This window comes from Pezoporus occidentalis, unplaced genomic scaffold, assembly GCF_034315485.1.
Source record: "Pezoporus occidentalis ecotype Australia unplaced genomic scaffold, CSIRO_AGI_Poc_V1 ctg3, whole genome shotgun sequence".
Classification (NCBI taxonomy): Eukaryota; Metazoa; Chordata; class Aves; order Psittaciformes; family Psittacidae; genus Pezoporus; species Pezoporus occidentalis.
Window position 1 is genome coordinate 1,874,321 of NW_026914940.1, and position 26,806 is coordinate 1,901,126.

General features: G+C 42.7%; 1 protein-coding gene and 1 long non-coding RNA gene across 6 annotated transcripts in view; one reads left to right on the plus strand and one right to left on the minus strand.

The window, feature by feature from the left end:
* The window catches only part of TSNARE1 (t-SNARE domain containing 1), a 495,466-nt gene that overhangs the window by 281,256 nt on the left and 187,404 nt on the right, over positions 1 to 26,806 (plus strand). For all 5 annotated transcript variants that reach the window (XM_062626956.1, XM_062626958.1, XM_062626960.1 and 2 more), the window contains one exon: positions 20,718 to 20,790. In XM_062626956.1, the coding sequence (XP_062482940.1) occupies positions 20,718 to 20,790 (73 nt within the window). The remainder of the gene's footprint in view (positions 1 to 20,717; positions 20,791 to 26,806) is intronic.
* The window catches only part of LOC134167854 (uncharacterized), a 1,192,997-nt gene that overhangs the window by 116,549 nt on the left and 1,049,642 nt on the right, over positions 1 to 26,806 (minus strand). The window lies entirely within an intron of this gene.

The window sequence follows — 26,806 nt, forward strand, 5'->3', positions numbered from 1 at the left end:
TCCAAAATGTAGATGCCCCTGCCTGACTTCAAAGTCTTCAAATAATCTAGGAGAAGACAGTTTCTGAACATAGTGCAAGGGTATGGAGACAGGCTGAGAAAGTTGGAGCTGTTCAGCCTGGAGAAGAGAAGCTGCGTGGAGACCTCAGAGCAGCTTCTAGCATCTGAAGCAGGCCTGCAAAGATGATGGAGAGGGACTCTTCATCAGGGACCGTAGTGATAGGACAAGGGTTGACGGGTTCAAACTGAAACAGGGGAAGTTCAGGTTAGATAAAAAGAAGAAGTCCTTTACTGTGAGGGTGCTGAGGCACTGGCACAGGCTGCCCAGAGAAGTAGTAAATGCTCCATCCCTGGCAGTGTTCAAGGGCACGTTGAATGGAGTCTTGGGCGACACGGTCTAGTGTAAGGCATCCCTGCCCATGGCAGGGGGTTGGAACTAGATGATCTTAAGGTCCTTTCTAACCCAAACTATTCTATAATTCTATCCAATGTGTCATTAGATGTCTGCTCTACCATGAGCTGACCCATGATCATCCCATTTCGTTTCATTTACTGGTTCATCTCAGACATACATCCATAACCAATGATACCTCTGGTTTTCTTCTTTACCAGACTTCTAGAACAAAACACGTCTTTATGTGGATTTTACACTTTTCTTTGAATGGTGGTTCTGTGTCCCTGCTCCTGTCATCCCCATCTCTTAGATCACCTCACTTCAGGTCTAAGTTAAGAAGCTTTTGTCACGTAAAGTGTTTGTAGTTTGATCTTGCAACTTTAGGAATTTGAGGTTTTTTCTTATTCTTCTCATTTTCTTCTTACTCTTAAAAGTGTGGCATAGAATTTTAATGCCAGCTTTGTTTGATTTGCTCCATCAGTTTTTTTCTCCATGGCTCTGTGCTTAGAGAGAAGAGGCACAGTATTCTCTTGCTAATCGTGGCCTGATGAATTCATGAGTAAATGCATTTATAAGCCATCCGTCTGGATAATGAAATTAAAGAAAAACAATGTCCTGATTTTGATGCTTACTTTTAATTGAACAAATGAAAAGCTTTCCATTTAGGCATGTCAGGGTGAACTAAGTAAGATTCTGGCAAGTTGCCCTTTCACTGATGTGACAGTACATGTGACAGCAATAAAATGGGGAAAAAAAAATCAATTCTGTTGAAAAAAAAAACAATAATTGAACCTAATGTTAATTGCAGATCAGAAAAAAAAATATTTATTTTTACAATTTAGGAAAACTAAGTGAAAATGTGAGTTACAGAATGGTTGGCCCACCTCAGAATGCAATTCTTTGCTTGTTCTTTGTAGGGGAATGATGCAACCCATATTTTGATATGACCTTGCTAACTATTGACTATCTCAAATCAGGCTAAGATCTCTAGAGGTGACAAAACATGTTTTCCTAAACAGCTTTGATATCTAAAAGCCTTGCAACCTAAAGGATCTGCAGAGTTCACTTCAGCAAACAAAAGTCCATCTGTCTATTTGCATATATGAAGAATCATAGAATCATAGAATAGTTAGGGTTGGAAAGGACCTTAAGATAGTTCCAGTTCTCCTGCCATGGGCAGGAACACCTCACACTAAACCATGTCACCCAAGGCTTTGTCCAACCCAGCCTTGAACACTGCCAGGGATGGAGCATTCACAGCTTCCTTGGGCAACCCATTCCAGTGCCTCAGCACCCTCACAGTAAAGAACTTCTTCCTTATATCCAATCTCAACTTCTCCTGTTTCAGTTTTAACCCGTTACCCCTTGTCCTATAACTACAGTCCCTAATGAAGAGTCCCTCCCCAGCATCCTTATAGGCCCTCTTCAGATACTGGAAGGCTGCTCTGAGGTCTCCACGCAGCCTTCTCTTCTCCAGGCTGAACAGCCCCAACTTCCTCAGCTTATCTTCATACAGGAGGTGCTCCAGTCCCCTGATCATCCTCATGGCCTCCTCTGGACTTGTTCCAACAGTTCCATGTCCTTTTTATGTTGAGGACACCAGAACTGCACACAATGCTCCAGGTGAGGTCTCACAAGAGCAGAGTAGAGGGGCAGGATCACCCCCTTCGACCTTCTGGTCACACTTCTTTGGATGCAGCCCAGGATATGGCTGGCTTTCTGGGCTGCAAGCACACACTGAAGCCAGCTCATGTTGAGTTTCTCATTGAATGTATGTATATTCATGGTCTGAGAGATATACTGGGGAGAAATATATTCTAAAGTGGTACCTATGGTACTTCCCTTACTCCCAGGTTTGGCAGAGACATTTTGGCATGGTTTCTGCAAGCCAATCTGTATGAATATTGCCTACTGTGTGCTGAAGCCTCTCTGCATCGTTCACTTGTGTAGTGTGCAGTACATATACACCAACTGTGGATGCATGCTCTGTTCCCACCTCCTCAAAGGACTGAGTTTTTATAATCTTCTGTCTTACAAAGGCTCCTGCTGGTGAGGTTGTCTTGCTACTTACCAGTCTCTTTGCAAAGCAAGAGTTATCATTAAGGCATGAGCAAATCTCAGTCTGAGACAACGAAAAGTATTTAACCTCAGTGAAGGGTTTAACTTGGTGGCTTCTTTCATACTATAGGTCTTGCTTGCTACTCATAAGGCTGCAAAACATTACTGCTGTAATAGTGAAATATCTCTTTATAGCTGCTGGAAAACAAACTTGTGTGCAGATATATTCAAAGAGAGGTAGTGTAAGGAGAAGCTTTCTGAAATGAATGGAAATGTAGCTGCCATTCCACTAGGAACAGCTTGGGGTTCCTGTTCTTTAGGTGAAAATGAACTTCAGTTCTTCCTCTCCTGTACTGTTAGTGTTTTTCTTGAATGGAAGTGTTACGAAGACAGGCTGAGAACTCTGGGACTCTTCAGCCTGGAGAAGAGAAGCTGTGTGGAGGCCTCAGAGCAGCTTCCAGTGTCTGAAGGGGGCCTATAGGGATGCTGGAGAGGTACTCTTCATTAGGGACTGTAGCGATAGGACAAAGGGTAATGGGTTCAAACTGAAACAGGGGAAGTTCAGGTTAGATCTAAGGCAGAAGTTCTTTACTGTGAGGGTGGTGAGGCACTGGAATGGGTTGCCCAAAGAAGTTGTGAATGCTCCGTCCCTGGCAGTGTTCAAGGCTGGGTTGGACAGAGCCTTGGGTGGCATGGTCTAGTGTGAGGTGTCTCTGCCCATGGCAGAGGGTTGGACCTTGATGATCTTAGGGTCCTTTCCAACCCAAACCATTCTATGAGTCTATGATTCTGTGTCAAGAAGGGAAGTGTCTCTAGATAGGCTAATCTGCATGTATAATCCCTTATGTAAAAGTACTGTTCTCCTGTGGCTTGGACTGTAGCCTGTTCTGGTTTGATTTAGTTAATTCTGCATGGCGGGAGGATCATAGCAAGCAAGAATGCAAAGTACGTTCCTGGGAGATGAACAATCCAATTTCTGCACAGCGAGGGAGCAGGGAGATTTAAACCCAGTAGCATTAATGGGGAATTTATCAGGAGGAAGTGAGAAGTCTAATAGCCAACTGGAATGCAGCCGCACTCTCCTGAAGTTTAACTTTTCCTTGGTAATGCAGCTTCACATTATGGGATTATAATGTCTTTGTGTTAAAAGGGAGAGGGAAATCATCATCATTCGCTGCACTCATCTAATGTGCCTTTCTTCCCACAGCCCCGTAGTCCTTGGAAATAAAGGAGAAAAGGGAGGGAGGGAAAAAAAGAAAAAGAAAAGAAGAAAATGAAGATTGAAATGAAACCTTGAACTTGGCAGCTGTCAGCAGCCCTCAGGACAAGTGATAAAAGGCTGCATTAAAGGAGCTCCAGTGTGAAATGCCATTGACAGAATAACAAGGATGGGAAATCACTTTATAAATGTGCTTACCAGGGTAAACAGATGTGACTGAGGGCAACTCCATTCTGTCACTAAACACTTGAAAGGGCACAATTTATGGCAATCCATTTTCTGTTGAAAAAAAAAAGATGTATAAAAATACAATGAAAAGATACAAAACTAAACCCCAAGAGGCTTCAGACAGAGGTGAGGGTTCAGTGCACTTGTAAGGGTGGGAATTAGGGCAGAAACACTGTCCTGTACTAAACCAGTAAATCAAAGTGTAGCAGTACCTTGTGATGCTGAGAATTGGGGTATCCCATGCAAAAGGCAGGAGCTGCTCTACAGGCACGACTTGGGTCTTTCAGAGGCAACATTTGCAAAGGGATATTAGTTATAAGATAATAGTTTGATTTTCTGCTGAGCTGAGGGTGGCTGAACAGTAGCTCCTTATGGAGGCAGCCCAAATGTAAAGGATGCTTTAGGCTCTGGTGAGGAGCTTGAAGGACTGTGTGTGTCACTGGGGATGTGTACCCACTAATAACAGGTTTCTGAGTGCTTTCATGGTCTCTGGCACTTGGGGAGGATGAGCTGTATCAGGTGATATGATCACCACCATCTCATCACCGTGTCACAGGGGAGACCTGGTGTGGGTGCAAGGGAGCAAAGCTCACCTATATTCAGGTGAGGAGGAATGTGGCAGGGCTGGAGGACAGTGATGCAGAGCACATGGGCAGTGTTTTCAGAGGTCAGTTCAGGTGCAGAGCATCTCTGGTGTGTGGGAGAGCAATCAGGATTTGTTCATTGGTGTTCAGTGAGAGCCAAGGTGTATTCAGCCTACTGGTGGGAAGCAGTGATCAGAAAGGGATGGGTTTGGTCTTGCAGGACAAGGGTCTCTGTAAGTGATTTCATCAAATAAACAATTCTGCTGTCAGGATCTGTAACTGTCCAGGCAATAGCAGACAAATGCAATTGATGTTTTTTCAGTTCTGCTTAAGGAACCTAAGCCTTTGTACTGGTTTTGCTTTAAAATTGCCTCCTCCTTTCCTAGCAACGAAGGAGATGCTGCAGTTGTGTTTGACTGTTAGTAATCCCACAAGTCCTACTGGAAGGAGGTGAGCAGTGGTTGGTAAGGAGACTGAGAGAGCTCAATATAGTCATCAAATAGTGAGAACTTATGGTCACCAGCCACAAAGCAAAGCAATGATTGTGTTTCCTCTCTCCTTTAGAAGTGTTTGAACTACTTCAGAGGTTCTTCAGTGTTGTTCACCAAGGCCTAATACAAGCTTATTGATATTACTTAGAATTAATAAAATGTCAAATACCATAGCATCATAGAATGGTTTGGGTTGGAAAGGACCTTAAGATGATCCAGTTCAAAACCCCTGCCATGGGCAGGGACACCTCACACTGGACCAGGCTGCCCCAAGCCCTATCCAACCTGGCCTTGAACACTGCCAGGGATGGAGCAATTATGACTTCTTTGGGCAACATACACGTATCTGTATCAAGACTCTTTGATATATTATACTATGGGGTCTGATGTGTATAGTACTTAAAGTCCTCTGTGCTGGAAAGTTTTTTGTTTGCCATTCTGCCTTGATTGGAGAACAAAGTAGCTTCAGTTTTAACAGGGGCCTTTTCAAGGTACATTCATAGAATCACAGAATGGTTTGAGTTGGAAAGGACGTTAAGAACATCCAGTTCCAACTCCCTGCCATGGGCAGGGACATCTCACCCTAGACCATGTCACCCAAGGCTCTGTCCAACCTGGCCTTGAACACTGCCAGGGATGGAGCAGTTTGAAAGCAACCCCCAGTTCCTCCACTTCTCATCCCACACCTCTTTCCCAGTGCTTCACTCTTAGAGCCTGAAGCACCTGTGTGTTGTTGGGAACAATTTGAGGCATCCCCCATTCAAGTCCGGACTCCCATCTGCCTCATTTGCAAATTAAAACACATTTAAAACAGTCTGTTGAAAGCCAGTCTGAATTCAGGGAGCCCAAGATGAAAACCATTGAATATAAATGCTTAAAACTTTCTAATAAACTGGAAGAGTAATCCAAATTCTTCTAAATCAGTATTTCCCTGGGGGTCCAGCGTTGGTAGGAGTGAAGTCAGGATAACTTGCTTCTCTGCTAAGTGAATAGTGATTTTGTAACAGGAGTATCTGCTCTGTCACTGTACACATGCTTGATGGCTTCTAAACACAGCCTTTGGGACAGAGTTTGGTCGTGGTTTGTTTTTGCACACAGCTGATAGATGGCACGCTGTTGTAAGGATTCCCTGCCTGCAGATGTGATTGTTCCATGCGAAAGAGGAGACGCTCCTGTCTGTTATCTGGTGCTATTTAATGGCAGAAAATGTCTTTGTTGCTGTTGATGGGTTGGTTAAAGCTTATTGAGGCTTGCCTTTTATTTCTGTGGACAGGGATGTTTAGCAGAGCAGAGGCTTGCTGAATTTGTCTTAGCACGTAAGAGCTGAGCGAGAGGTGCGTGCTTTAATCAGTCTACCGACTCGAGTTGATAGGGGGTTTGTGGCTGCTGTCTGAAGTAGTCCATCTCTCTCTGATTTCAAGGGCTTGTATTGATTGCATTGAATATTGGACAAGTGGAGTTAAGAGCAATCTTTAAACATCATCAAACCCATCTCTCAGCTCTAAAGACAGGATCAGCTACCCAAATCATTAGCTGCTTGTGTGAATGTCTTCTGTTGCAGTTTAAGCCCATGAATTTCTGTCGTATGGATAGCGGATATGATATTCTATGACTATGATTCTATGATATGGAGAACAGGTTATTTCCTTCCTATTTGCAACAATTGCAGTTACTAGTAAAGCACTCTCATGTATATCCCACCACCACCCTCTTCTCCATTGGAAATCACACAACTTTAGTGGTTTTTTTTTCCTACCAGGATGTGTTTCTTACACCTTTGATCATTCCCATGGCTTTTCTATGAGCTTTCACCAGGTCTTCCATCTGATATTTATTGCTCAAAATTGGACACTGTACTTCATCTCACATGTGCCACTTTTGTCCCAAGAAGCCCTCAATGCCCTTTTCTTTTTGAGGACTTCTGCCTGGAAAGTGGTTTTGAAGGTCTGACTTCTATTATCATCATCTGGCTTTACCATTTTTGCTTACAGTGTTTCCCCAATTTAACAAGATCACTTTGATTTCTAATTGTATGTCCTGACAGGCTCAAAATATTTCTGAGCTTTACTGCATCTTCATATTTAGGAACTGTCCTTTCTACTCCATCACCTAAACAACTGCTGAAAAATAATGGTTAGTCCTGGTGTTCTGGAAATTTACTTAATTAGAATCATATCATAGAATGACAGAATGGTTATGGTTGGAAAGGACCTGAAGATCATCCAGTTCCAACCCCGTGGCATGGGCAGGGACACGTCACACTAGACCATGTCACCCAAGGCTCTGTTCAACCTGGCCTTGAACACTGCCAAGGATGGAACATTTGAATTCTCAGAGTTAACAGTTCTAAGGTTTTTTCTCCTGTTTCTATAAATATTTCTGGTTAATATTTATGAGTCCCAGACCATTTGAAAGTACCTAACCCTTAATCTAAACTCCTTAAACCCATTGCTGGCTTTCTATTGACTCTGAAGGGAGCCCAGGGTAATTTGCTGAGCACTAAATATAAGTATAGCAGACCTCAACACATAATCCACCAGCTCTGCTCTATAAATAGTGGTTCTTTCCTTTAGAGACTTAAAATGACCTAAACATCTTTCTGTGACAGCATCTCTCCCACCTGCCAGTGACAAGTAAGCAAAAGTGACAAAGTGAAATGAACGATGAAGTGTTTGAATGATGCTGCTTTGGTCAGAGAGTGAGATGCTAGATGTCCATAACTATTGCTTTACTCACAGGATAGTACTGTAATGCACAATGCTGATCTGAGTTGAACATAAGGTTTCTGGATTTGCAATGTCAGACACCATCCAGTATTGTATTGGTAATCTGTATACCTAAGATTCCCAGTGCATGCAGAATGGGATACCAACAGGAGGAGCTGGAAGCCATTGCACAGCAGGAAAGCATAGCTGTCATCAGGGAAACATGGTGGAATGAGTGGCACAACTGGAGTGCTTCAGTGGATGGCTGTAAACTCTTCAGAAAGGATAGTCAAAGAAGGAGAGGTGGTCAGGTAACGCTTAATGTTAGTGAGTGTTTTGATTGTCTACCTCTTAGTAATGGTGACAACAGGGTTTAGTTATGGGTTAACATAACCAACAAACAAACCCAGCTTTTCTCATCTTTTCTTATCCTACATCATGTACTCCAGCCCCCTGAATATGGTGCTGTGATGATGCTGTGGCTGACTCATTGCATAAAGGCAATGTCTTTCTTGTACTGGGGAGCCCCAAACTGGACAGTACTCCAGATTTGGTCTCCCAAATGCCAAATAGAGGCAATGGATCACCTCACAGGACCTGTTTGCTAAACCCCAGTGTTAGCCTTCTTTACTACCCTGATGACTCATGTGCCAACTCCTTGGCCACCAGGACCTGTTAAACTTCTTTCAGTCCTCAACTTGTACATGGGGCAATTTTCACCCCCTTGTGCAGGATTTGCCATTTGCCTGTGTTGAACTTCATGGGTTTCCTGTCTGTCCATTTCTCCAGACTCTAGTATATGGAAAAACCAAGTCTCAATGTGAGAAAATGCTGTAGTTTTAACAGGAAATTGGTAATTTTTCAACTGGAAAGTGAATCCATAGAGTTGGAAGGCAAAACAAAATGTCCAACAGTCTTTGGTGTCTGCCTTAGATACTGGCACCTTTTATCTGATAGGAAGGTATGTAAGAAATGAGAGCTTTTTGGCCTGTTCTTTCTATTAGAAATTTGGAGGTGATCCAGAAGGACAGAAATGAGGAAGAAGTATTAAGTATAATTTATGAAGAGAGATTACAGGAATTTACCAACTGCAGGCTCAGAAAGTGCAGCAGTGATTAGTTGAGCCGTGATGACTGTGTAGAAATACTTGACGTGTAATAGCATTGGAAAAAGAGTAGAATAATTTAAGATATTAAGGTTGAAGGTAGTAACAAATTACCGAGTAGTAACTAAGGACATATAGTTATAAATTAAACATTAAGGAACAATGAGATTAATCATTTTGGATATAACGGATGCTTTAAGAAAAGAAGCTTTCTCATGCACAGAATGATGAAGGTTGTTCCAGAGAGTCAGCTCCAGCAAGTCTGACTTTTACAGGAGTTGACAGCCATCAAGCCTTTCTTTTATAAGCTTTTAGCTGTGGTTGTAATTAGTTGTCCCTCGGATACCTTTACTCAGCATTTGCACCTTTGAAGTAACCTGCATTATTAAATAGACAGGATAAGTGTCAACAGCACAGCCTGCAGTCCACAGAACCAAGATCTGGGATAGTCCACAAAGAGCATAGCATTTGGGTTTGAAATGCATAGGGAAATATAGGGCAGAGCCAATTCTTTTTCACTTGTATTGAGAGTGTACCTTCTCTTTGCCTGTTTATACCACTGAGAAATGCATGAGCCCTGGGTAGACCTAGGATATGTAGTTACTGACAGAGCTGGTGCTGTCTGCAGCCCTTGAACAGCCATAATCCATCTTCTGGCTGTGGCCCTTCAGTCTCCTGAAGAGAGACAACATCAGCTTCTGAGCTTTTGTGATCTCTCAAAGAGATTGCAACTTCCTCTCTGCACCCAAACCATGGACTCCACTTGTAATGGGTATGTCCAAACAATATACATAGGACAGGAGGTTCAGCTATTTCTAAGCTATGCACTGGCAATATAGCAGTGAATTGTGAAAAGACAGAATCATAGAATCATAGAATAGTTATGGTTGCACAGGACCTTAAGATCATCCAGTTCCAACCCCCTGCCATGGGCAGGGATGCCTCATGTTATGTTGCCCAAGGCTCTGTCCAACCTGTCCTTGAACCCTGCTAGAGATGGAGAATTTACCCCTTCTTTGGAGATGCTCCATACTTCGAGTTTTCTCCTCTCCCTTGTCCCTTTGTCTTTCCCATTTCAGTTGAAACTAGATATTTTAATTTCTCAGTAATAAATAGAGCATCTCAATAATAAATGCTGCCGCTAAAGGAATCACTCAATTGATAGTGACAGATCAGACTCTGCAATCAGTATTTTATTTAAGTCAAATAATTGAATGGCAGTTGATAACACATGACAGTTTAAGATTGCTCTAATTGCTTGGTTTCCCAGAACACTCCTAAAGAGAAAATTAATTCCTCTATTGTATTCCTCTGGTTACATGACCCTCATGGAAATAAACCCAGAGTGAAGAATTAATAGTGCTGCAAACAAAGTGTAGAAAGTGTTGAAGTTTTTTGTCATAATCTTTGCACAGTTTCTATTTTGGAAGATAACATACCGCCTGCAATAAACTACCTTTCCTGGGGCTGGTATCAGTCAGTGTGATAGATTACAGCTACTTCCCTTGCTACTCGTATTGGTTTATACGTTGCAGCCAGGGGCAGAAAGCAGGAGATGCTGAAGGAGAAGTCGGTGTGTAAGTTACTGAGTTTGGAGTTTGTTTATGGATTTCCATATCTTTGGTGACTTACTGCTCAAGAGACCTTCTTCTGAACAGCTAAAAAAAGAGGTGTAGCTGTAAATATTAAATGCAATTTTTTCTTTTATTTTCTTTTTCAAAGACATAAGTGTCCCCAACAATAATTCCTATTACATATTATAAAAATAATAATAAACGAAAAGAAAAACCCTTTCCATAGGTTACTGTAAGAACTCATATATCTCAGCTATTGCACCTTGCTGCTGAAGAGACCCATGGCTCATTGGAGTGGTTTGGAAGCCAATACAAAATGAATGTGTCATATAGACTAACAGCTCCTAGTGGACAGGTACCCACATCCTGAACCGGTCCATGGCAGTTGCATCTAATCGGAGCGTTTATTGTCAGGCACTTGCAGAAAGAGCTGAGTGACCTCTTGCTCATAAAAGCCTTTTCTCAGATAAGGCCATGGATAATTGTGGGTGGACATTTCACCTCTGGTCGGTACGGTTTTTATTATTACACTTTGTGTTGCATTTCATTTTTGCTCCCAGGCAGCAAATTTCACAAACCCGAGGCTGTTTCCTGTACTCTTAAGTACTAATGGGTTCAAACTGAAGCAGGGGAAGTTCAGGTTAGATGTAAGGAAAGTTCCTTACTGTGAGGGTGGTGAAGCACTGGAACAGGTTGCCCAGGGAAGTGGTGAATGCTCCATCCCTGGCAGTGTTCAAGGCCAGGTTGGACAGAGTGACATAGTCTAGGGAGGTTGGAACTGGATGATCTTAAGGTCCTTTCCAACCCAAACCATTCTATGATTTTATGCTTCTCTACTTGGAGAACCTTTCTTCTTCACTGAGCACATTTATTTCTAGAATATAAAGGCCTCAGTGCCAGGAATTTCCTTATCTCTATTTGTACTTACTCTTTTGGGCCCTTTCATGTATTTATCATGCTATTCGATCACCCCATAAACAACAGAGAATTTACCTTATAACAGACTCCTTCATTCAAATCCAAGAAGTTAGGACAGATGAGCTAGCCAAAAACTCCATAAAAACCTTGCTAGCAGAACATAAAACAGAAGCAGTATTTCTAGGCTGCAAGTTGACAGCCCCAGAGTTTGTTGGGAACACAAGGATATTGATCTTTCTTTAGTGGCAGAGTAGCTAAAAACTTGCTTGTAGGAGAGCAGAAAGTTGGATTTGTAATGTGGGTTCAGGTACTTTCTGCTGCAATGTTAACAAAATTAAATGCATAACATAAGAAGCAGAAAGAATAAGTATTAAGTGTGACCAGTCTAATGCATTTTTGGTGTTTTCTGCTTCCGAATATGCATTATAACATCCCAGAGACTTGCACCAGTTTTGTTAACAAAGTGCAGTAACATCAGACACTGAGTAAAGGGAAATAGAATTGTGGCGTGCCCCCTTTTGGAATAGCAGAGCCAATGTTCTCCCTCACACTCAGGAGAGTAATGAAATCACTTTCCTCTTTATTGCCTTGGCTGTGGATGTCCCTTCAGCTTTCCTGCTTTGCGGGCAACTCGGTCTTGGGGGTTTATGAGTGTCTAGGGGAAGAGGAGGGCAGTGGGGATGAAGGAAGGGCATTGCAAAGCAGAATACATACATACGCATGGCCTCATCCATTGTGGATGATTCTTAAAACATCCCTCTGCTCTGTACCTCGACTTTGTTCCATAATTCCTTTGTTCCTCATACAAGTGTTGCCTCTCATTTTTCTGATGAGACTCATTCTTGCCCTTGCTCTGTCTGATATCAAACTATCACAGCATTAACTTGAAGGCAGAATGGAATCAATGCAGCTTTTTTTTCCCCCCTCAAAACCAAGCAAGGCAAACCAGTTTGTACTTTTTATTTGCTTGCCTGTTATCAGAACATATCAGTGTTTGTGCTTATCTTGCACCAGGGTGTTTAGGCAGGAAAAAGAAGCCTAAGATTTAAGGTGGTTTGCCCCACTGTAGACAGAACACAGTTGGCTGTGTTTGTATCTCTGCAATCTGCTGAGCCTCAAATGCTTATTTAACACGTGGTGTGTGGTGGGGACAAGTTCGATATTAAAGTTATTAGTGTATCTATATTTACAGTTGCTCTTTATACGGGTGGATGCATTTGTTTCACACGATACCTGTGTACCTGTATAAATAGTCACATTTACATGCATGTGTGAAGTCAAATACCTTTCCAAACTGTAGAATGAAATTTTGGATGTAAGTTAATTTTAAGTACAAAATTGTGGTTAATAGCATGAACTTTTGACAGGATCTTGGATGCTTTATATGCTATGTGTATATAAAGTACATATAGATGTATACTATACTTGAAAAACCATGTTTTTCAAATATGAAGTGAGGATACCTACTTAAAACCAGAACTACAGATGGCCTCCATTAACAAGTCTCCTATTTCCAGATTTAAAGGGTTTTAAAAGGGCAAAGTATCTTTTCCTTTCATTTGTATTATTATATTTCCCATAGACTACAGTCCAGGTCTGACCTTCCAGCAGAGGGGTGGAAGTGATAAAGATCACAGGAACGAAAATATCTGCCTTCAGCAGTCTTTGATCTCTTATATAGGCAAACACTGAGGGATACAGAGTACGTAGGAAATGGCTGTAGCAATGCATGTTTGCAGCCAATCTGATCCAGATGGGTGGTTGTGAAGCTTCAGAGAAAGAGCATAGTATAGAAGGTAGCGAAAAGATACTAACGCAGCTCATGGTAACAAGCTGTTGTTCCCACTTGCATCTCACACATTCTAGGTGGAATCAATGATAAAGCCTATCATTAACACAGCTGGTCAAAATGTGTCCTCAAATGTGGCTCGATTCCTAAGAGAGGAATTTTCCAAGGGAGCTACCCATCGTACCCACCTATGCTGGTGGGAAAACACATGCTGTGTGGTAGAGTAGGTGAGTTGAAGGTCTCCCATCCAATTCATTCAAATAGGTTATTAAAATAAATAGCAACCTGTATCTGATCTGTGAGATGTACATTAGAGTGATCAAGGGCAAATGAGCAGCAGTAAATACATCACCACCTTTTACACTCTTCCCAGTCATGCGGTAGAAGATGTTGCTGCCTCAATTTGATCTTCCCACCCAGCAGCTTTGCCTCCTGCACTGCACAGAAATTTGCATGTTTAGGTTGAATACGTCATTGAGTCATTTCTCACTTGGTTTTGGTTTGTGTGGCAAGGTTTTGGTAGCAGAGGGCTACAGAGGTGGCTTCTGTGGGAAGATGCCAGCAGGTTCCCCTATGTCCAATAAAGCCAACGGCAGTGCGCTCTAAGGCGGACCCACCACTGGCCAAAGCTGAGCCGGTTGGCAGTGGTTCTGGGATAACAGATTTAAGAAGGGGAAAAAGTTGCTGTGCCAAAAGAGAGGTGTGAGGATATGTGAGAGGAACAGCTCTGCAGGCACCAAAGTCAGTGCAGAAGGAGGTGCTCCAGGCACCAGAGCGGATATTCCACTGCAGCCCATGGTGTAGACCACGGTGGGGCAATCTGTGCCCTGCCGTCCCTGGAGGTTAACAAGGGTGCAGATCTCCACCTGCAGCCCATGGAGGTTAACAAGGGTGCAGATCTCCACCTGCAGCCCATGGAGGTTAACAAGGGTGCAGATCTCCACCTGCAGCCCATGGAGGTTAACAAGGGAGCAGATCTCCACCTGCAGCCCATGGAGGTTAACAAGGGAGCAGATGTTTACCTGCAGCCCATAGAGGATCCCATACCAGAGCAGGGCATGACTGAAGGATGCTGTGACTGTGTGGGAAGCTCATGCTGGAGCAGGCTCCTGGCAGGATATGTGTCCCTGTGGAGAAAGACAGGAGCCCATACTGGAGCAGATGTGTTGCAGGAGTTATGACCCTGTGTGGGACCTGCACTGGAGCAGGTAATGGAGAGCTACAGCTTTGGTGGACAAGGATTCACACTGGAAAAGTTGGTGGAGGACTCTCATGTGGGAGAGACCCACACTGGAGCTGGAGAGGAGTCCTCTCTAAGGGAGGAAGGAGCAGCAGAGATAACATGTGATGAACTGACCACAGTCTCTGTTTCTGTGAGCCACTTGGGAGGAGAAGGTAGAGAATTTGGGGGTAAAATTGAGTCCAGGAAGAAGAGAGAGGTTGGGGGGAAGGTGTTTTAAGATCTGGTTTTATTTCTTATTATCCTACTCTGATTTGATTGGTAACAACCATAGAATGGTGTGGGTTGGAAGGGACCTTAACAATTATCTAAATCCTACCCTTCTGCAACCTTCTCTAGATCAGGTGGTCAGAGCCCTCTTCAATCTCAGGACCTGCAGATGCATCTTGTTAGGTCCTAAGTACTTCTTCACCTAAAGGTTGCTTAGATGTTCTCAAATCTGATCTTCCACAGTATTTTATTCTTCATTCTCCCATTCCCTGTCTTTGCCTAAATTGAGCTCATTTCCCCAGGTCAAGTCTGTTCTGCCTATGATAATAGCTGGTGAGTGATCTCCTTATCTTAACCCATGAAGCTTCCATTATGTTTTCTCTCCCCTGTCTGGCTTAGGAGGGGGAATGGTAGAGCAGCTTTGGTGGGCATGTGGCTTCTAGCCAGGATCAACAGGCACAATAGATAATATTACTCTATTTGGCTGGCTCCAGGTTCTCTCTTTATTGATGCCTGTTGATGTGTCCTCTGTGACATTCTCACCTCTGATGAACTTGAGGCACCTCACCTTCCATAGCCTCTCCTTTTGGATTTTCACGGATAGAAACACCACTTTATGTTGTGTTTCCTTGCCTGCTGTCCCAAGGCAGATGTGGATTAGCCTGCTGCAGCTCAGCAAGGCTATTCTAATGATGCAAGTGCAGTGCTGCACTCCCTGAGATGACACAGACCGCTTAAGACAGCACAAGTGAGCAAGAGGGAGAGAGAAACTCCCTGCACCGGCTGTTGCTCAGTCCCAGAGGAGATCTAACTCAGTCTGTAATTGCTGTTCTGGATAGCTTCTGCCCTCAAAACAATTTTCTGCTGGTCTGTTGTTGCTTGGGCTGAATCAGTTTGATTTATAGGATGTCATTTTTTTTTTCCTCCCTAGCCATAGACAAGAGAAAAATATTTGTTGGAAAGCTGTTGCAGCAAGATTTAGGTTTTGTCCATCCAGCATCAGAGAAGCTTCTTCACTCTTTGTTATCTTTTCCTGCCTCTTTCCTTCCCCTATCCCACAGAAGAATAGTGGGATAGATGTACATCAGGCTTTGGTCAGTCTTTCTGTGTTCTCTGGGTCTCTGGTTCGCACATGGTGGACCACAGCATAGGAGACACCCCAGGGGTGTTGCAGATGGGACAATGCACAAGCAGCATCTCTTTGGTAAAACATGCCAGACACTACAGAAGGTTGGGGTTGGGTTTGGTTTGGTTTTGTTTCCCTCAAAGATAATGAGTGCTAGGGTTTTGTTTTGCTTTAGTTTGGAGTGGCTCCCTGTATAGAAATACACACATGGAATCACAGAGTAGTTTGGGTTGGGAAGGACTTTAAGATTACCCAGTTCCAATCCGCTGCCATGGGCATTATGTTACAGCTCTCAATCTCCTTCGGTTGATGTTGTACCTCGTCTGGTTGCTTGTTGCAGAGTAGATGGTGGGGCAGAATGAGACCTCACGTGTGGAATTCGGTATCTTGTGAAGTCAGCAGTTAATTTAAATGCTAATATGTAGTCCTTTACAAAATAGGATGGATGGTTTGTGAATGCACACAGAAGCATAGACCACTGATACTTCTGATCTCATTTTTCACACAAACCTAAAGCAAACAGTGTTAGAAATAAGTGTGACTCTTCCCTTGAGGACCAGAACTGACATTGATGAAGGATGCTGGGATCTGGCTATATGTGAGAGAGAAATTATTAACATCACATGCTTGTTCCGTGTCCTTTTGAGGAGGGCGTGTTTCCCCTCTCTGGTTTATTTAATGCTGTTCTCATGGCTGGAATACAGGGGAGTCATTAGGATATCATTAGGGTGGGGGTACGTTAGAATATGGCTAAATGTTCCCTCCACTAAGCATGAGGATGGAAGCGAGGGGAGGTTTACTTGCTTGCTATCTTGGCAAATACCTCAGCGATGCTTATTCCATGGGTAAATGGGCTGCTGGGGTTTATGATTAGGTTGTTCCTGTCTTGATAAGAATGCTGGGGTTTTACAACCTGACTTGCTCCCAGTTTAATTTTTAAAGTGCTGAAATGGTGGTCTTTTTAAAGTAAAAAAAAATGGGAAATGGAAATTCCTAGATTATCTGCAAAATTGTATGCCCAGTAATTTCCAGAGCTGGAATTTCAGCTTTCTTCAAGAAATCTCTGTGTTTTGCAGTGGTATTATTCACTCTCTCAGTAAGGTTAAATGATTCAAATAGTCCTCAATTTTAACCTGGTATTTTCTCTTTCTGTTCCGAACTAACTTTCCTTAGTGAGAGCTAATCCTCCAAGTCTTTAGGGTCCCAAACTCTTTCATTTCCCTGGTTCTCTCATCTGCATGACTTGTTTGTTGGCACATCTCTGCCTTTTTTTGGTTGTCTTTGGCTACTGCCATTTCTTTCTGCCATCTCTGATTTTCCTGTTGACTAGTTTGATTCTTTTTGTTCCAGCATTGATGGCATTAAATCCTGTCTATTATTGTGAACAATGGATTTTTTCCATATATAAATAAGGATTTAACTGACACAATTTAAATGTCTCACTTTTGCTGCAGAATCTAATGAATAAGTTGCTGCCAGACAGGAAAGGATGGGGTTTCTTGGGTTTGAACCAACAAAACTTGGGTTTCTTGGGTGGTGATTAAACCCCAGCCTATTTAGCTGGCAGGGAGATGGCATTTTGGGAATATGACTGGCTGTTGTATTCCTGGTTCCTGTGGAGTCAAAGAGATTGATGAACAGCTGTATTTCACTGTGAATCCCACTTAGTGTGGGCAACCAAAGGCAATGTGATTTTGCTAACAAACTGATGGCTGGCAAGTTCAGAGGTACCTCATGATAGAGGTAACCTGGCAAGAAGGAAGAGAAACATAGCTCCTGGGTATATTCCTGTATATAAGTTCTTTATTTCTGGATGGTTTTCTTCTATTTTTCATTGTGTTTTGCTTATATATATCAGGGACTTTGAAACTTCACGTTGCCAGGTTAAATTATTCAACAGACTCCTTGCTTCGGGTCAGATCGCTTTGTGCTCTGTGCTTTACAACTCACCCCTGTTTGTTTTGCCTTAAATACAGGAGTTGCATTTTTCCCTTCCCAACAACTCAGGCTGGCTTTAACTAATGTGTATTTGCTAAGCGATGATTTTAAGTGTTGTTACAATGCTATGAAAAGGATCTATACTGTGCAGCACCAGATGGCTGTTCTGTCCCAAGTACCTGAATATAAATGGCAAATCTGGAACAGCACTGTTCGTATACAGCATTGAATATCTTTTCTCATTCTTCCCCTTCTTATCATGGTATCTGGCATAAGGAGGAAGACAGCTCAAATAGCTGTGGTTAAATTAGCTGAGGAGGACCCTCTGAGGAGTCAATACATCATCTGGTTGATCTTAAACCATATTGCCCGCTTGTTTTATTACAATGGGAATGCTGGGGTGTGGTGTTGTGCTTGTGTAATTCCATAGATTGCAACAACCTCTATCTAATCAAATGTACATGCAGAAACATGTCCATGACTGCTGTGTTCACTTAAAGTGCTGTAGAATCATACGACAGTTTGGGTTGGAAAGGACCTTAAGATCATACAGTTCCAACCCCCTGCCATGGGCAGGGACATCTCACACTAGACCATGTTACCCAAGGCCAACTTGGCCTTGAACACTGCCAAGGATGGAGCATTCACCACTTCGAGCAACCCGTTCCAGTGCCTCACCACCCTTAGAGTAAAATAAACCAGACAGCCTGAAAGGGCAATTTAGCTAAGAGAGATAAATGAACGTTCTGCCTCTTATTTAGTATTATTATTTGTTTGTTTAATTTTTCCTTAATCATCTTTCACTAAGGAGCTCTGTGAGAGCAGAACAACACATTGCAGTTAATTCTCAGCTCTTCCGTACTAAACTTTGTAATTTTGTTCATTCACAGATTTTTTACAGAAGAAAAACCCCAAAAGAAAAAAACCCAAAATCCTCCCACACTGAAAAAAATCACAACTATTTTTTTTTCTTATTTCCTGGCAGTGATTTACTACCACAGAGCTCAAGCGCATTCTCAAGTTACTTAAACTTCATTGCTTTTACAAAATATTCTGCAGTATTTACAAGTTCGGAATAATCCCATACATAATTAAAGCTTCATTATGCTTGACAAGTGAATGAATGAAGTGAATTTTGTGATGCATTACCCAGGCTTTGGTTAGGGGGTTTGTTCTTTGGTTTATTATGATTTCTCGCAGCTTTCCGAACCTTTTGTTTCTCCTCCTTCTTCAGTTATTCAGCAATTTGGTGTATTCTAGAATTCACAATGGGGCTCCCAGGCTTCATTGCAAGTTAATGTGATTCTCTTGCATTACATGATTAAATGTTGTGCCACTTATATTCTCATAACAAACTTCAGGAGAAGGGAATGGATTCATTTTGCACCATTTTCTAAGTTTGCCAGTAGGGAGGCTGAGTTCATAGAATAGAATCACAGAATGGTTTGGGTTGGAAAGGACCTTAAGATCGTTCAGTTCCAACCCCCTGCCATGGGCAGGGAAATGTCACACTAGACCATGTTGCCCAAGGCTCTGTCCATTCTGGCCTTGAACACTGCCAGGGATGGAGCATTCACAACTTCTTTGGGTACCGTGTGCCAGCACCTCAGCACGCTCACGGTAAAGAGTTTCTTCCCTATATCCAATCTGAGCTTCCCCTGTTTCAGTTTGAAGCCATCACCCCTTGTCCTGTCACTACAGTCCCTGATGAAGAGTCCCTCTCCAGCATCTTTGCAGCCCCCTTCAAGTACTGGAAGCTGCTCTGAGGTCTCCACAGAAGTGAGGTGGATGCAATCAGACCTTTTGGTGCAGTGGGCTAGAGTTGCACAAGGACCCAAGCAGATAAATGAATTCCTGTGCAATTAGCCATAGGAGAAGCTGATTCTTAGGAAATCTTTTCAATGGTTTAGAAAGCATCCAGTGCTGGGCTCCCCAGTACAGGGGATACATGGAATGGGCTGCCCAGAGAAGTGGTAGGTGCTCCATCCCTGGTGGTGTTCAAGGCCAGGCTGGACAGGGCCTTGGGTGACATGGTCTAGTGTGACCATTCTGTGATCCTATGATGAGTCTGTGAAATAGCTGATTTTCAGAACTGTGAAAGACTAAGAGAGAAAAACAATAAAAACAACAAGAGCAAACCCTTCTCTTTCTGAAAAGGTTATTGTTGATGCAGGCCATTGATCCCAGAATGGGGTTTCTTAAGCAGAAAAAGGCCATTTTTCAGTACAGCATCTGATAAAATGATAAAATGCTGGTTTTGAACTGATGTAGATATGATCAAAACCTGACTGAATATGAAATCTCCTTATTGGTAAGGCAATAAGGAAAGGCCTGTTTTGATGAAGGGATTAATTTATACGATTTCAAGTGTAAAACAGAAGTAACTAGGTTCAGCACTTGAATTTTCAGTTAAACCACAACAAATTGCCAGTGAATTTGTTTGCTTCATTTCTGAACACTTACCGTATACAAGAGCAAATGTGAGCGTATGCTGCTTTCATATGACACTGCCACTTACGAAAAGAATTAATCTAGCAGTAATAAACATCATAACATAGCTACTGCTAAATGCAGTAGCAGTAAGGCAACATCACAGAAAAAAAGACAAGCAGAATGCATTTTGTTAAGCTGCATAAATTACAGAATCACTGCAGTTGGCAGAAAGCTCTGGAGAAACTCTAGTCCAAAACCCTTGCTCAGAACAGTCAGTGAAAACAGGTTGCTTAGGGCCATGTCCACTTGGTTTTGTAGACATGCAAGGATGGAGGTTCCACAGACTGTCTGGTGAACAGTACATCCATGGAATCGTAACATGGTTTGTGTTGAAAGGGGCCTTCAAGCTCATTCAGTTCCAACCGTCTGCCGTGGGCAGAGACATCTACTAGACCTGGTTGCTCAAACCCCCATCCTACCTGGACTTGAACACTTAGTCTGATCATTCTACTTGTTTCTTACAGAAAGCTTGAGTCACCTGGGTGACTTAGATCCAGCAAGGTATCTTAGGGGTCTTTTCCAACCTACCCAATTCAATGATTCTGTGGGTTTGGGTTTTTGCTTTGCAAAGCTTGACTGTGGAACCTGCCTTTGATGCTTGGACTTTACCCATTCATCATTAATGTCAGACCTTCTGTCTTTTCAGAGTGACATGTTGGATGTGAACCAGATCATTAAGGACCTGGCCTCCATGGTGCATGAGCAAGGAGACACAATAGGTAGGTATCACATTTAACATATCAGCTTTCTTACCCTCCTGTGCCATTCCAATGTGATGTTGTGTGGTCCTTCGTGAGCAGTGTTTGTCAGTGCTGTGGTTGTAGTCAGTCATGTTTTGATTTGATGAGCTGCCCTGTGCAATGGGGTTCTCATCTTAAGGATAGTTAGCTGGTATATTTAGCATAAAATAGAATTCACTGGGAGATTACTCCATTCCCTTTTGACTGTAAAAAGGAAGCTGGAGAAGATATAACATTAACTGGCAAGAGATCCAATTTTTCCTTTCTATCTGGAACTGTAATTAAAAAGCAATAGTAGTAGCAATTATTGTTATGAGTATTGATGATGGGGGAGAAAATTGAGCAGCTTGCTTCTCCTAAATGGAATTTGCTTTCCACATTGCAGGGTGTGTCTGATTAAATTTACGGTAGCCTAACTTCATGATGTGCTCACATGCATAGTCTGAGGTTTCTGCCCATTAGTTGACCTCTTGCTCTCCAGCTATCAGTAGCTAGGAGCATGGTGAAGAAAACTTGGGAAAAGACATGTGAATAACCCCTAGTATTATCCTTAAGAGCAGCCCATTACTTGGGTGAATAGAGAGGTAAGACTCAGTAGATCACCTCCTTTTAAATTCCCTTTGACCCTTGTCTTTGTCACTGCTGTCTCCTGATGTGGCTTAGAAGAATTCTATATCTTCTGTTTTGTATATGTATGATAACACTGTGCAGTGCTTGAGAAGCAACTGTCTGCTTCCAAATAGCTCTAGTTCTAAAGGCACACTGAGGGATGTAAACTCCAGAGAAGCAAGATTTGTGGAGATATTTCTAACGTGCAGGCTTCAGCTACAGTTCTTACTGGAGCTCCTGGGAGCTGATCCTAAGACAGCCATATGTAGATCATAAAGGAAGAAACTCTTCTCTTCTGTGTCTTAATCACTCTGGTATTCTTTGCTAAGCTCCTACCTTTTCAAGTTTCCATTAGCCTAAGATACCTGCTTTCACACTGAAATGAGCTAGCTGCTTCCACTGAGAAACACCACTCAGGTCCCCAGGTGCAGAAAGAAATCAAGGCTATATCTAAGCCCATCTTTTTAGGGTGTTTGTTTGCTTTAATTTATGCATGTTCAAAAGCTCATTTTTGTACATGGATAACTTTGCAGCCTGATTCATCTCCTAAAAGCACATCAGATGCTCATGCCTCGAGGGACATGACAACATACATGAGCTAGCTTCAAGATCCTCCTAACTCCTTTTCTTAAGGCACTATCTATTATTTGAAGATATTGCCCATTCATAGAAGTGACCCCAGCATTAGCTTGCCTATGAGAAGCAGTTAGACTAAGCAGGATGTTTTGTCTTTCAGCCTGCTTAAGTTTTCTCTTGCTTTTATATCTGACACATTCTTCCTTCTTCCTGTTCCACTGCAGCACATTATTAGTTTCTTTACGAGTATCTTTTCAGCCTGGCAGCGAGTCAAGGTATGTTCCCAACCAATTGCTGGGAGGGCCCACTGTTTGTCTGTTGACATTCGTATTACACAGAAGTAAGTGAGATTTAAGAATCAGGAGGCAGAGGGAGTCGAAACCCCTACAGTGAAAATTCAAAAGCAACGATGACAAGGAACAGTTCTCTTGGCACTTGTTTTAGGTTTTTAATGTTGTCCAGGGAAAATGCATAACCAAGAATATGAGATGCACCACGTAGCAAAATGCTCCCAGGGCTGTAAGAGCAAACCACGCTCTGGTTCACCTGAGCCTGGGAGGATCAGTAGGAAGAGCTTGTCTGGTCTATGCATGGCACAGGCAGAATAACCCATACTGCTTAAAGAAACCTAAAAGCAGCTTTGCTAGCATGTGGGCCAGTTCCTTAACGAACACAGCGTAACACTCCTGAGGGTAGAGAGCAATTTCTGTCATGTAAGGAGGAAATAGATGAGGCAAAATGCAGATTTGGAGGCTATCTCTGCCACCTTTTGTCTTCTGCAAATAAACTCTGTGACTTTTCACACACCTTTGTATTCAGACGGCACTGAAGAGTCTATAAGATGCTCGATTCCATATTAGGCACGAGTTGATGATCACAACTGAATTGTTGGAGTGTTCACAGTCATGACATCTCTTTGATACGAGTATTTCACTAAGCATTACTATATCAGCGAGTCCAAGCCCTCAAAACCAAAACAAGCTGGTGGCCTAAGTTACCTTTGAATCAACAGAAACAGTCTTTTCAATGCAATCTTACAGGAGCTATTGGCAAAAGCATTCCTGTGCATCTTCATCTCATGGGGCTCTGGTGAGGGGAAAGGGTATGAGGATGAGGATGCTAGTCAGACAAATCAATAGCTGGCTGTGGAATTGGTGCTAGTTACACAGTTTTGGTTTTTATAACCATAGGACCCTGTTTTAGATCAGCATCTGCTTGGGAATGATGAAGGAGAGGATGACCAGCAGTCAGGTCAGACAGAATTGCTAGGGGTGGGGGGCCAGAATGGTTCACTAAGTCATCAAGCAAGCTCACTGCCCTCAGTGACATGGTTTAGTTGTAGCCTTGGCAGTGCTGGGGAATGGTTGGGCTGGATGATCTTAAAGGTCTTTTCCAGCCAAGTTGACTCTGTGATTCTATGGTCCTGTTTTCTTTCCTGTGACGTTAGGTCACCCTTGGTGCCTGTGTTAGCATCATTGCCTTTCTGACCTGAAGGCTGGTTAAACACCTTGATGCCGTCAAGGAAGCCAGTCGGCATCCTTCCACACGTGTCCTTCTCCAGTCTGACTGCCTGAATGGCACAGCCGAGAGTCTGTTGCCAGATGTGCTAATGCAAACTGAGCTGGAAAATCATTCAGCTGGATCCTTAACTAAACTCTGAGTTATGTGTCTCGGTTGGGACATCTAAGGAGAATTAGCACATCTTGAGAATAGTCCCCAAATACCTGAATGTAACAGCTTTAATATCTGCGTTCAGTTGAATGTGGTCTGCAGAGTCTCCGATTTGGTTACGTTTTCTAAGTGATCTCGGAGGAAGCTGTTATGTGAATGGGTACCTTTATGTTCTTAGTGGTTCCTGAGGAATCGAGAAATCTTCCCATGGCTTTTTTGTTTTCAGCTGCTTTTTGAGACACAGAGTTGCATGTCAGTACAGGGCACAGTCCATGCAGGAAGGGTATTACAAGGGGTGACGGGTTTAAACTGAAACAAGGGAAGCTCAGTTTAAATACAAGGAAGAAGTTCTTTACTGTGAGGGTTGTGAGGTACTGAAACAGGTTACCCAAAGAAGTGGTAAATGCTCCATCCCTGGCAGTGTTCAAGGCCAGGTTGGAGAGAGCCTTGGGTGACATGGTCTAGTGTGAGGTGTCCCTGCCCATGGCAGGGGGTTGGAACTGGATGATCTTAAGGTCCTTTCCAACCCAAAACTTTCTATGATTCTGTTTTTCTGTGATTACTGAATCAGTGATAATCTTTTCCACTTCCCATTTGTTTCCCAAGAAACCTCCAATTTCTTTGTTTATCTGAAGCCCTGTCATCAGTTGTTCTGTTATCTGAGGGTAATTAAGTTTTATTGTCAACCACCCCAGCCGCTGAAATTGCGTGATATTGCTATCCTTAACTGTGTGATATTGCTATCCTTGACTGCTGTCCTTAACTTAACACAGTTCTAAGGTCATGGTGTTTTGTATAGAATCATAGAATAGTTAGGATTTGAAAGGACCTTAAGGTTATCCAGTTCCAACCCCCCTGCCATGGGCAGGGACACCTCACATAAGACCATGTCACCCAAGTCTTTGTCCAATCTGGCCTTGAACACTGCCAGGGATGGAGCATTCACAGCTTCCTTGGGCAACCCATTCCAGTGCCTCATCACCCTAACAGGAAAGAATTTCTTCCTTGTATGCAATCTAACCTTCTCCTGTTGAAGTTTCAACCCATTGCCCCTTATCCTGTGTACCACTGGCCTTGCTCTACCTATTATTTAGGACTGCAGCAGTGGTGACCTCCATCCACTATGACTTTTCACACACCTTTGTATTCAGACGCCACTGAAGAGTCTATAAGATGCTCGATTCCATATTAGGCACAAGTTGATGATCACAACTGAATTGTTGGAGTCATGTGTGGGCTACCATGATCTCTGACCAATTCATTTCACTCAGATGATAGGCAACATTAGAAATGAATGAGCTTTTCCTGTTTCTGCTCTCTGTGAGCATGGTGGTTTGTGTCTCCCCTTTTTGTATGCAGACTTCTACATTTAGCTCTAGTGCTGACAGGTAAAAGACAGCACACGCCGGTTTATGAGAAGAATAATGTGCAACTCTACGCTTGCAAATCTACTAACGCCTGAAGATTTGTCTGCTGTTCTGTGTTTGACCCTCATAATGCGATTGGGCTGGTACGCTTGCAGTTAATGAGCCAGCTAATTCTGTACGAGAAACAAGGCTCTTCCTTTTTATGAGGTTTATTGCCACCAGTAGGATTCTTCTCACACCCGTTTATCCTGAGTCATTTTGGGGAATCTGGAGCTGCTGTGCGCTCAGTTTCTGGTAATGCTGCAATTGAGCAGTGAACGCAGCTGGTTTATTTCTGTGGGGAGGTGCTATACTCCGCCACACACAGACTGTGTTTGGGAGGCCAGAGCTTGAGTGGGTTAAAGAAATCAAAGCATCCCTGTAAAGCAAAAGGTGTCAAGGAAGTTGTAAATATCAGTGACTTTAATTTGTAGGTAAAATATATGATCTTTGCAAGGGAGCAGGCAGGGATAAATACGGATATTGCTATGAAACAGCACTCCCATCATCCTCGTTTATCCCTGCGAGTACTCAGGTTGACGTTTCTTACATCAGATGACTCAGTAGCTTATGCACTCAGCTGCGTAATGGAAGGTGTTGTGTTAATTGAAGACAAAAGTGGACCTCTGGAAAATGCTGCATGCAAATGAAATTAAGGCATTTATGCAAGATGTGTTAATTCATGAGCTGGATTTGGAAAGGCAGATAGGATTATTTTGGGCCTTTTGTCCTTTTTTTGTCATTTCAAAGAAACGGTTTTATTGCGGTTGGAAATAAGATTTTTCTTTCACATGGATGTCTTCTAGAATTAGAAAAAGTAATAAAGAATTGAATTTACATCACAAGGGAAAAATAGTGTGGGGAATTTCCCAATCAAAGCTAGATTGAGTGTTCTTCTGCATTTTAAATGACTTTCAGAGATTGTTTTGGGGAAAAAAAAGAAAGAAAATCTGACATGCCCATAAATTTCTGCCCTTAAAAAAGTCCGATCGAAATAGCATTTTTCATCAGAAAAAGAAGAAAACGCAAAACCAAAAGTGAATCATGTCCATTGCCATGATATAATAATCTCCAGTGTTAATTTTTTGTGGGATTTAAACTAGAACCTTGGATTACCCAAAGCCGTATGGGAACTGTAGATTCGATAGAACTGAGATGGAGAGCTGAAAACGTAACACCAGGCAATGAGAGCAGAGGCCGTACACTCAGGAAACTCTTTGTATGCTGATTCTTCTCTTGGGGTAAATGTCAGTGATTTGAGACCACTTGTCTCTGTAAGAAAGAATGGTAAATGGCTTCGCATCTGCTAAAGTGCTCATATTCCCATTTAGCACAAAGCAAATGATACGAGATACCATATTCTCTGTCCTATTTTCCATTAACATACATAGGACAGCATTTGCATTTTAAATCCCTAGAAGCTGTATCCTGGCAGGCAGGGCCATACCGTTTTCCAGCGCACACATATGTAGCAGTTAGTTGACATTTCCAAGACGCATCTCAAGGACTGTATACATCATTCAGGAGCTGAACTGTTGTAAATTTATGCTGGTGCTCAGCTTTTATTCATAGAGACTAGGGCTTTGGGCTGTTGGCCAAAGAAAACCAGCAGGAAAAGCTGGTTATGACATTTTAGGGTAGTGTAAATGGTCTTTCCAGGTTGAAAGGATGCTGGAGAGGGACTCTTCATCCGGGACTGCAGTGATAGGACAAGGGGTGATGGGTTCAAAAAA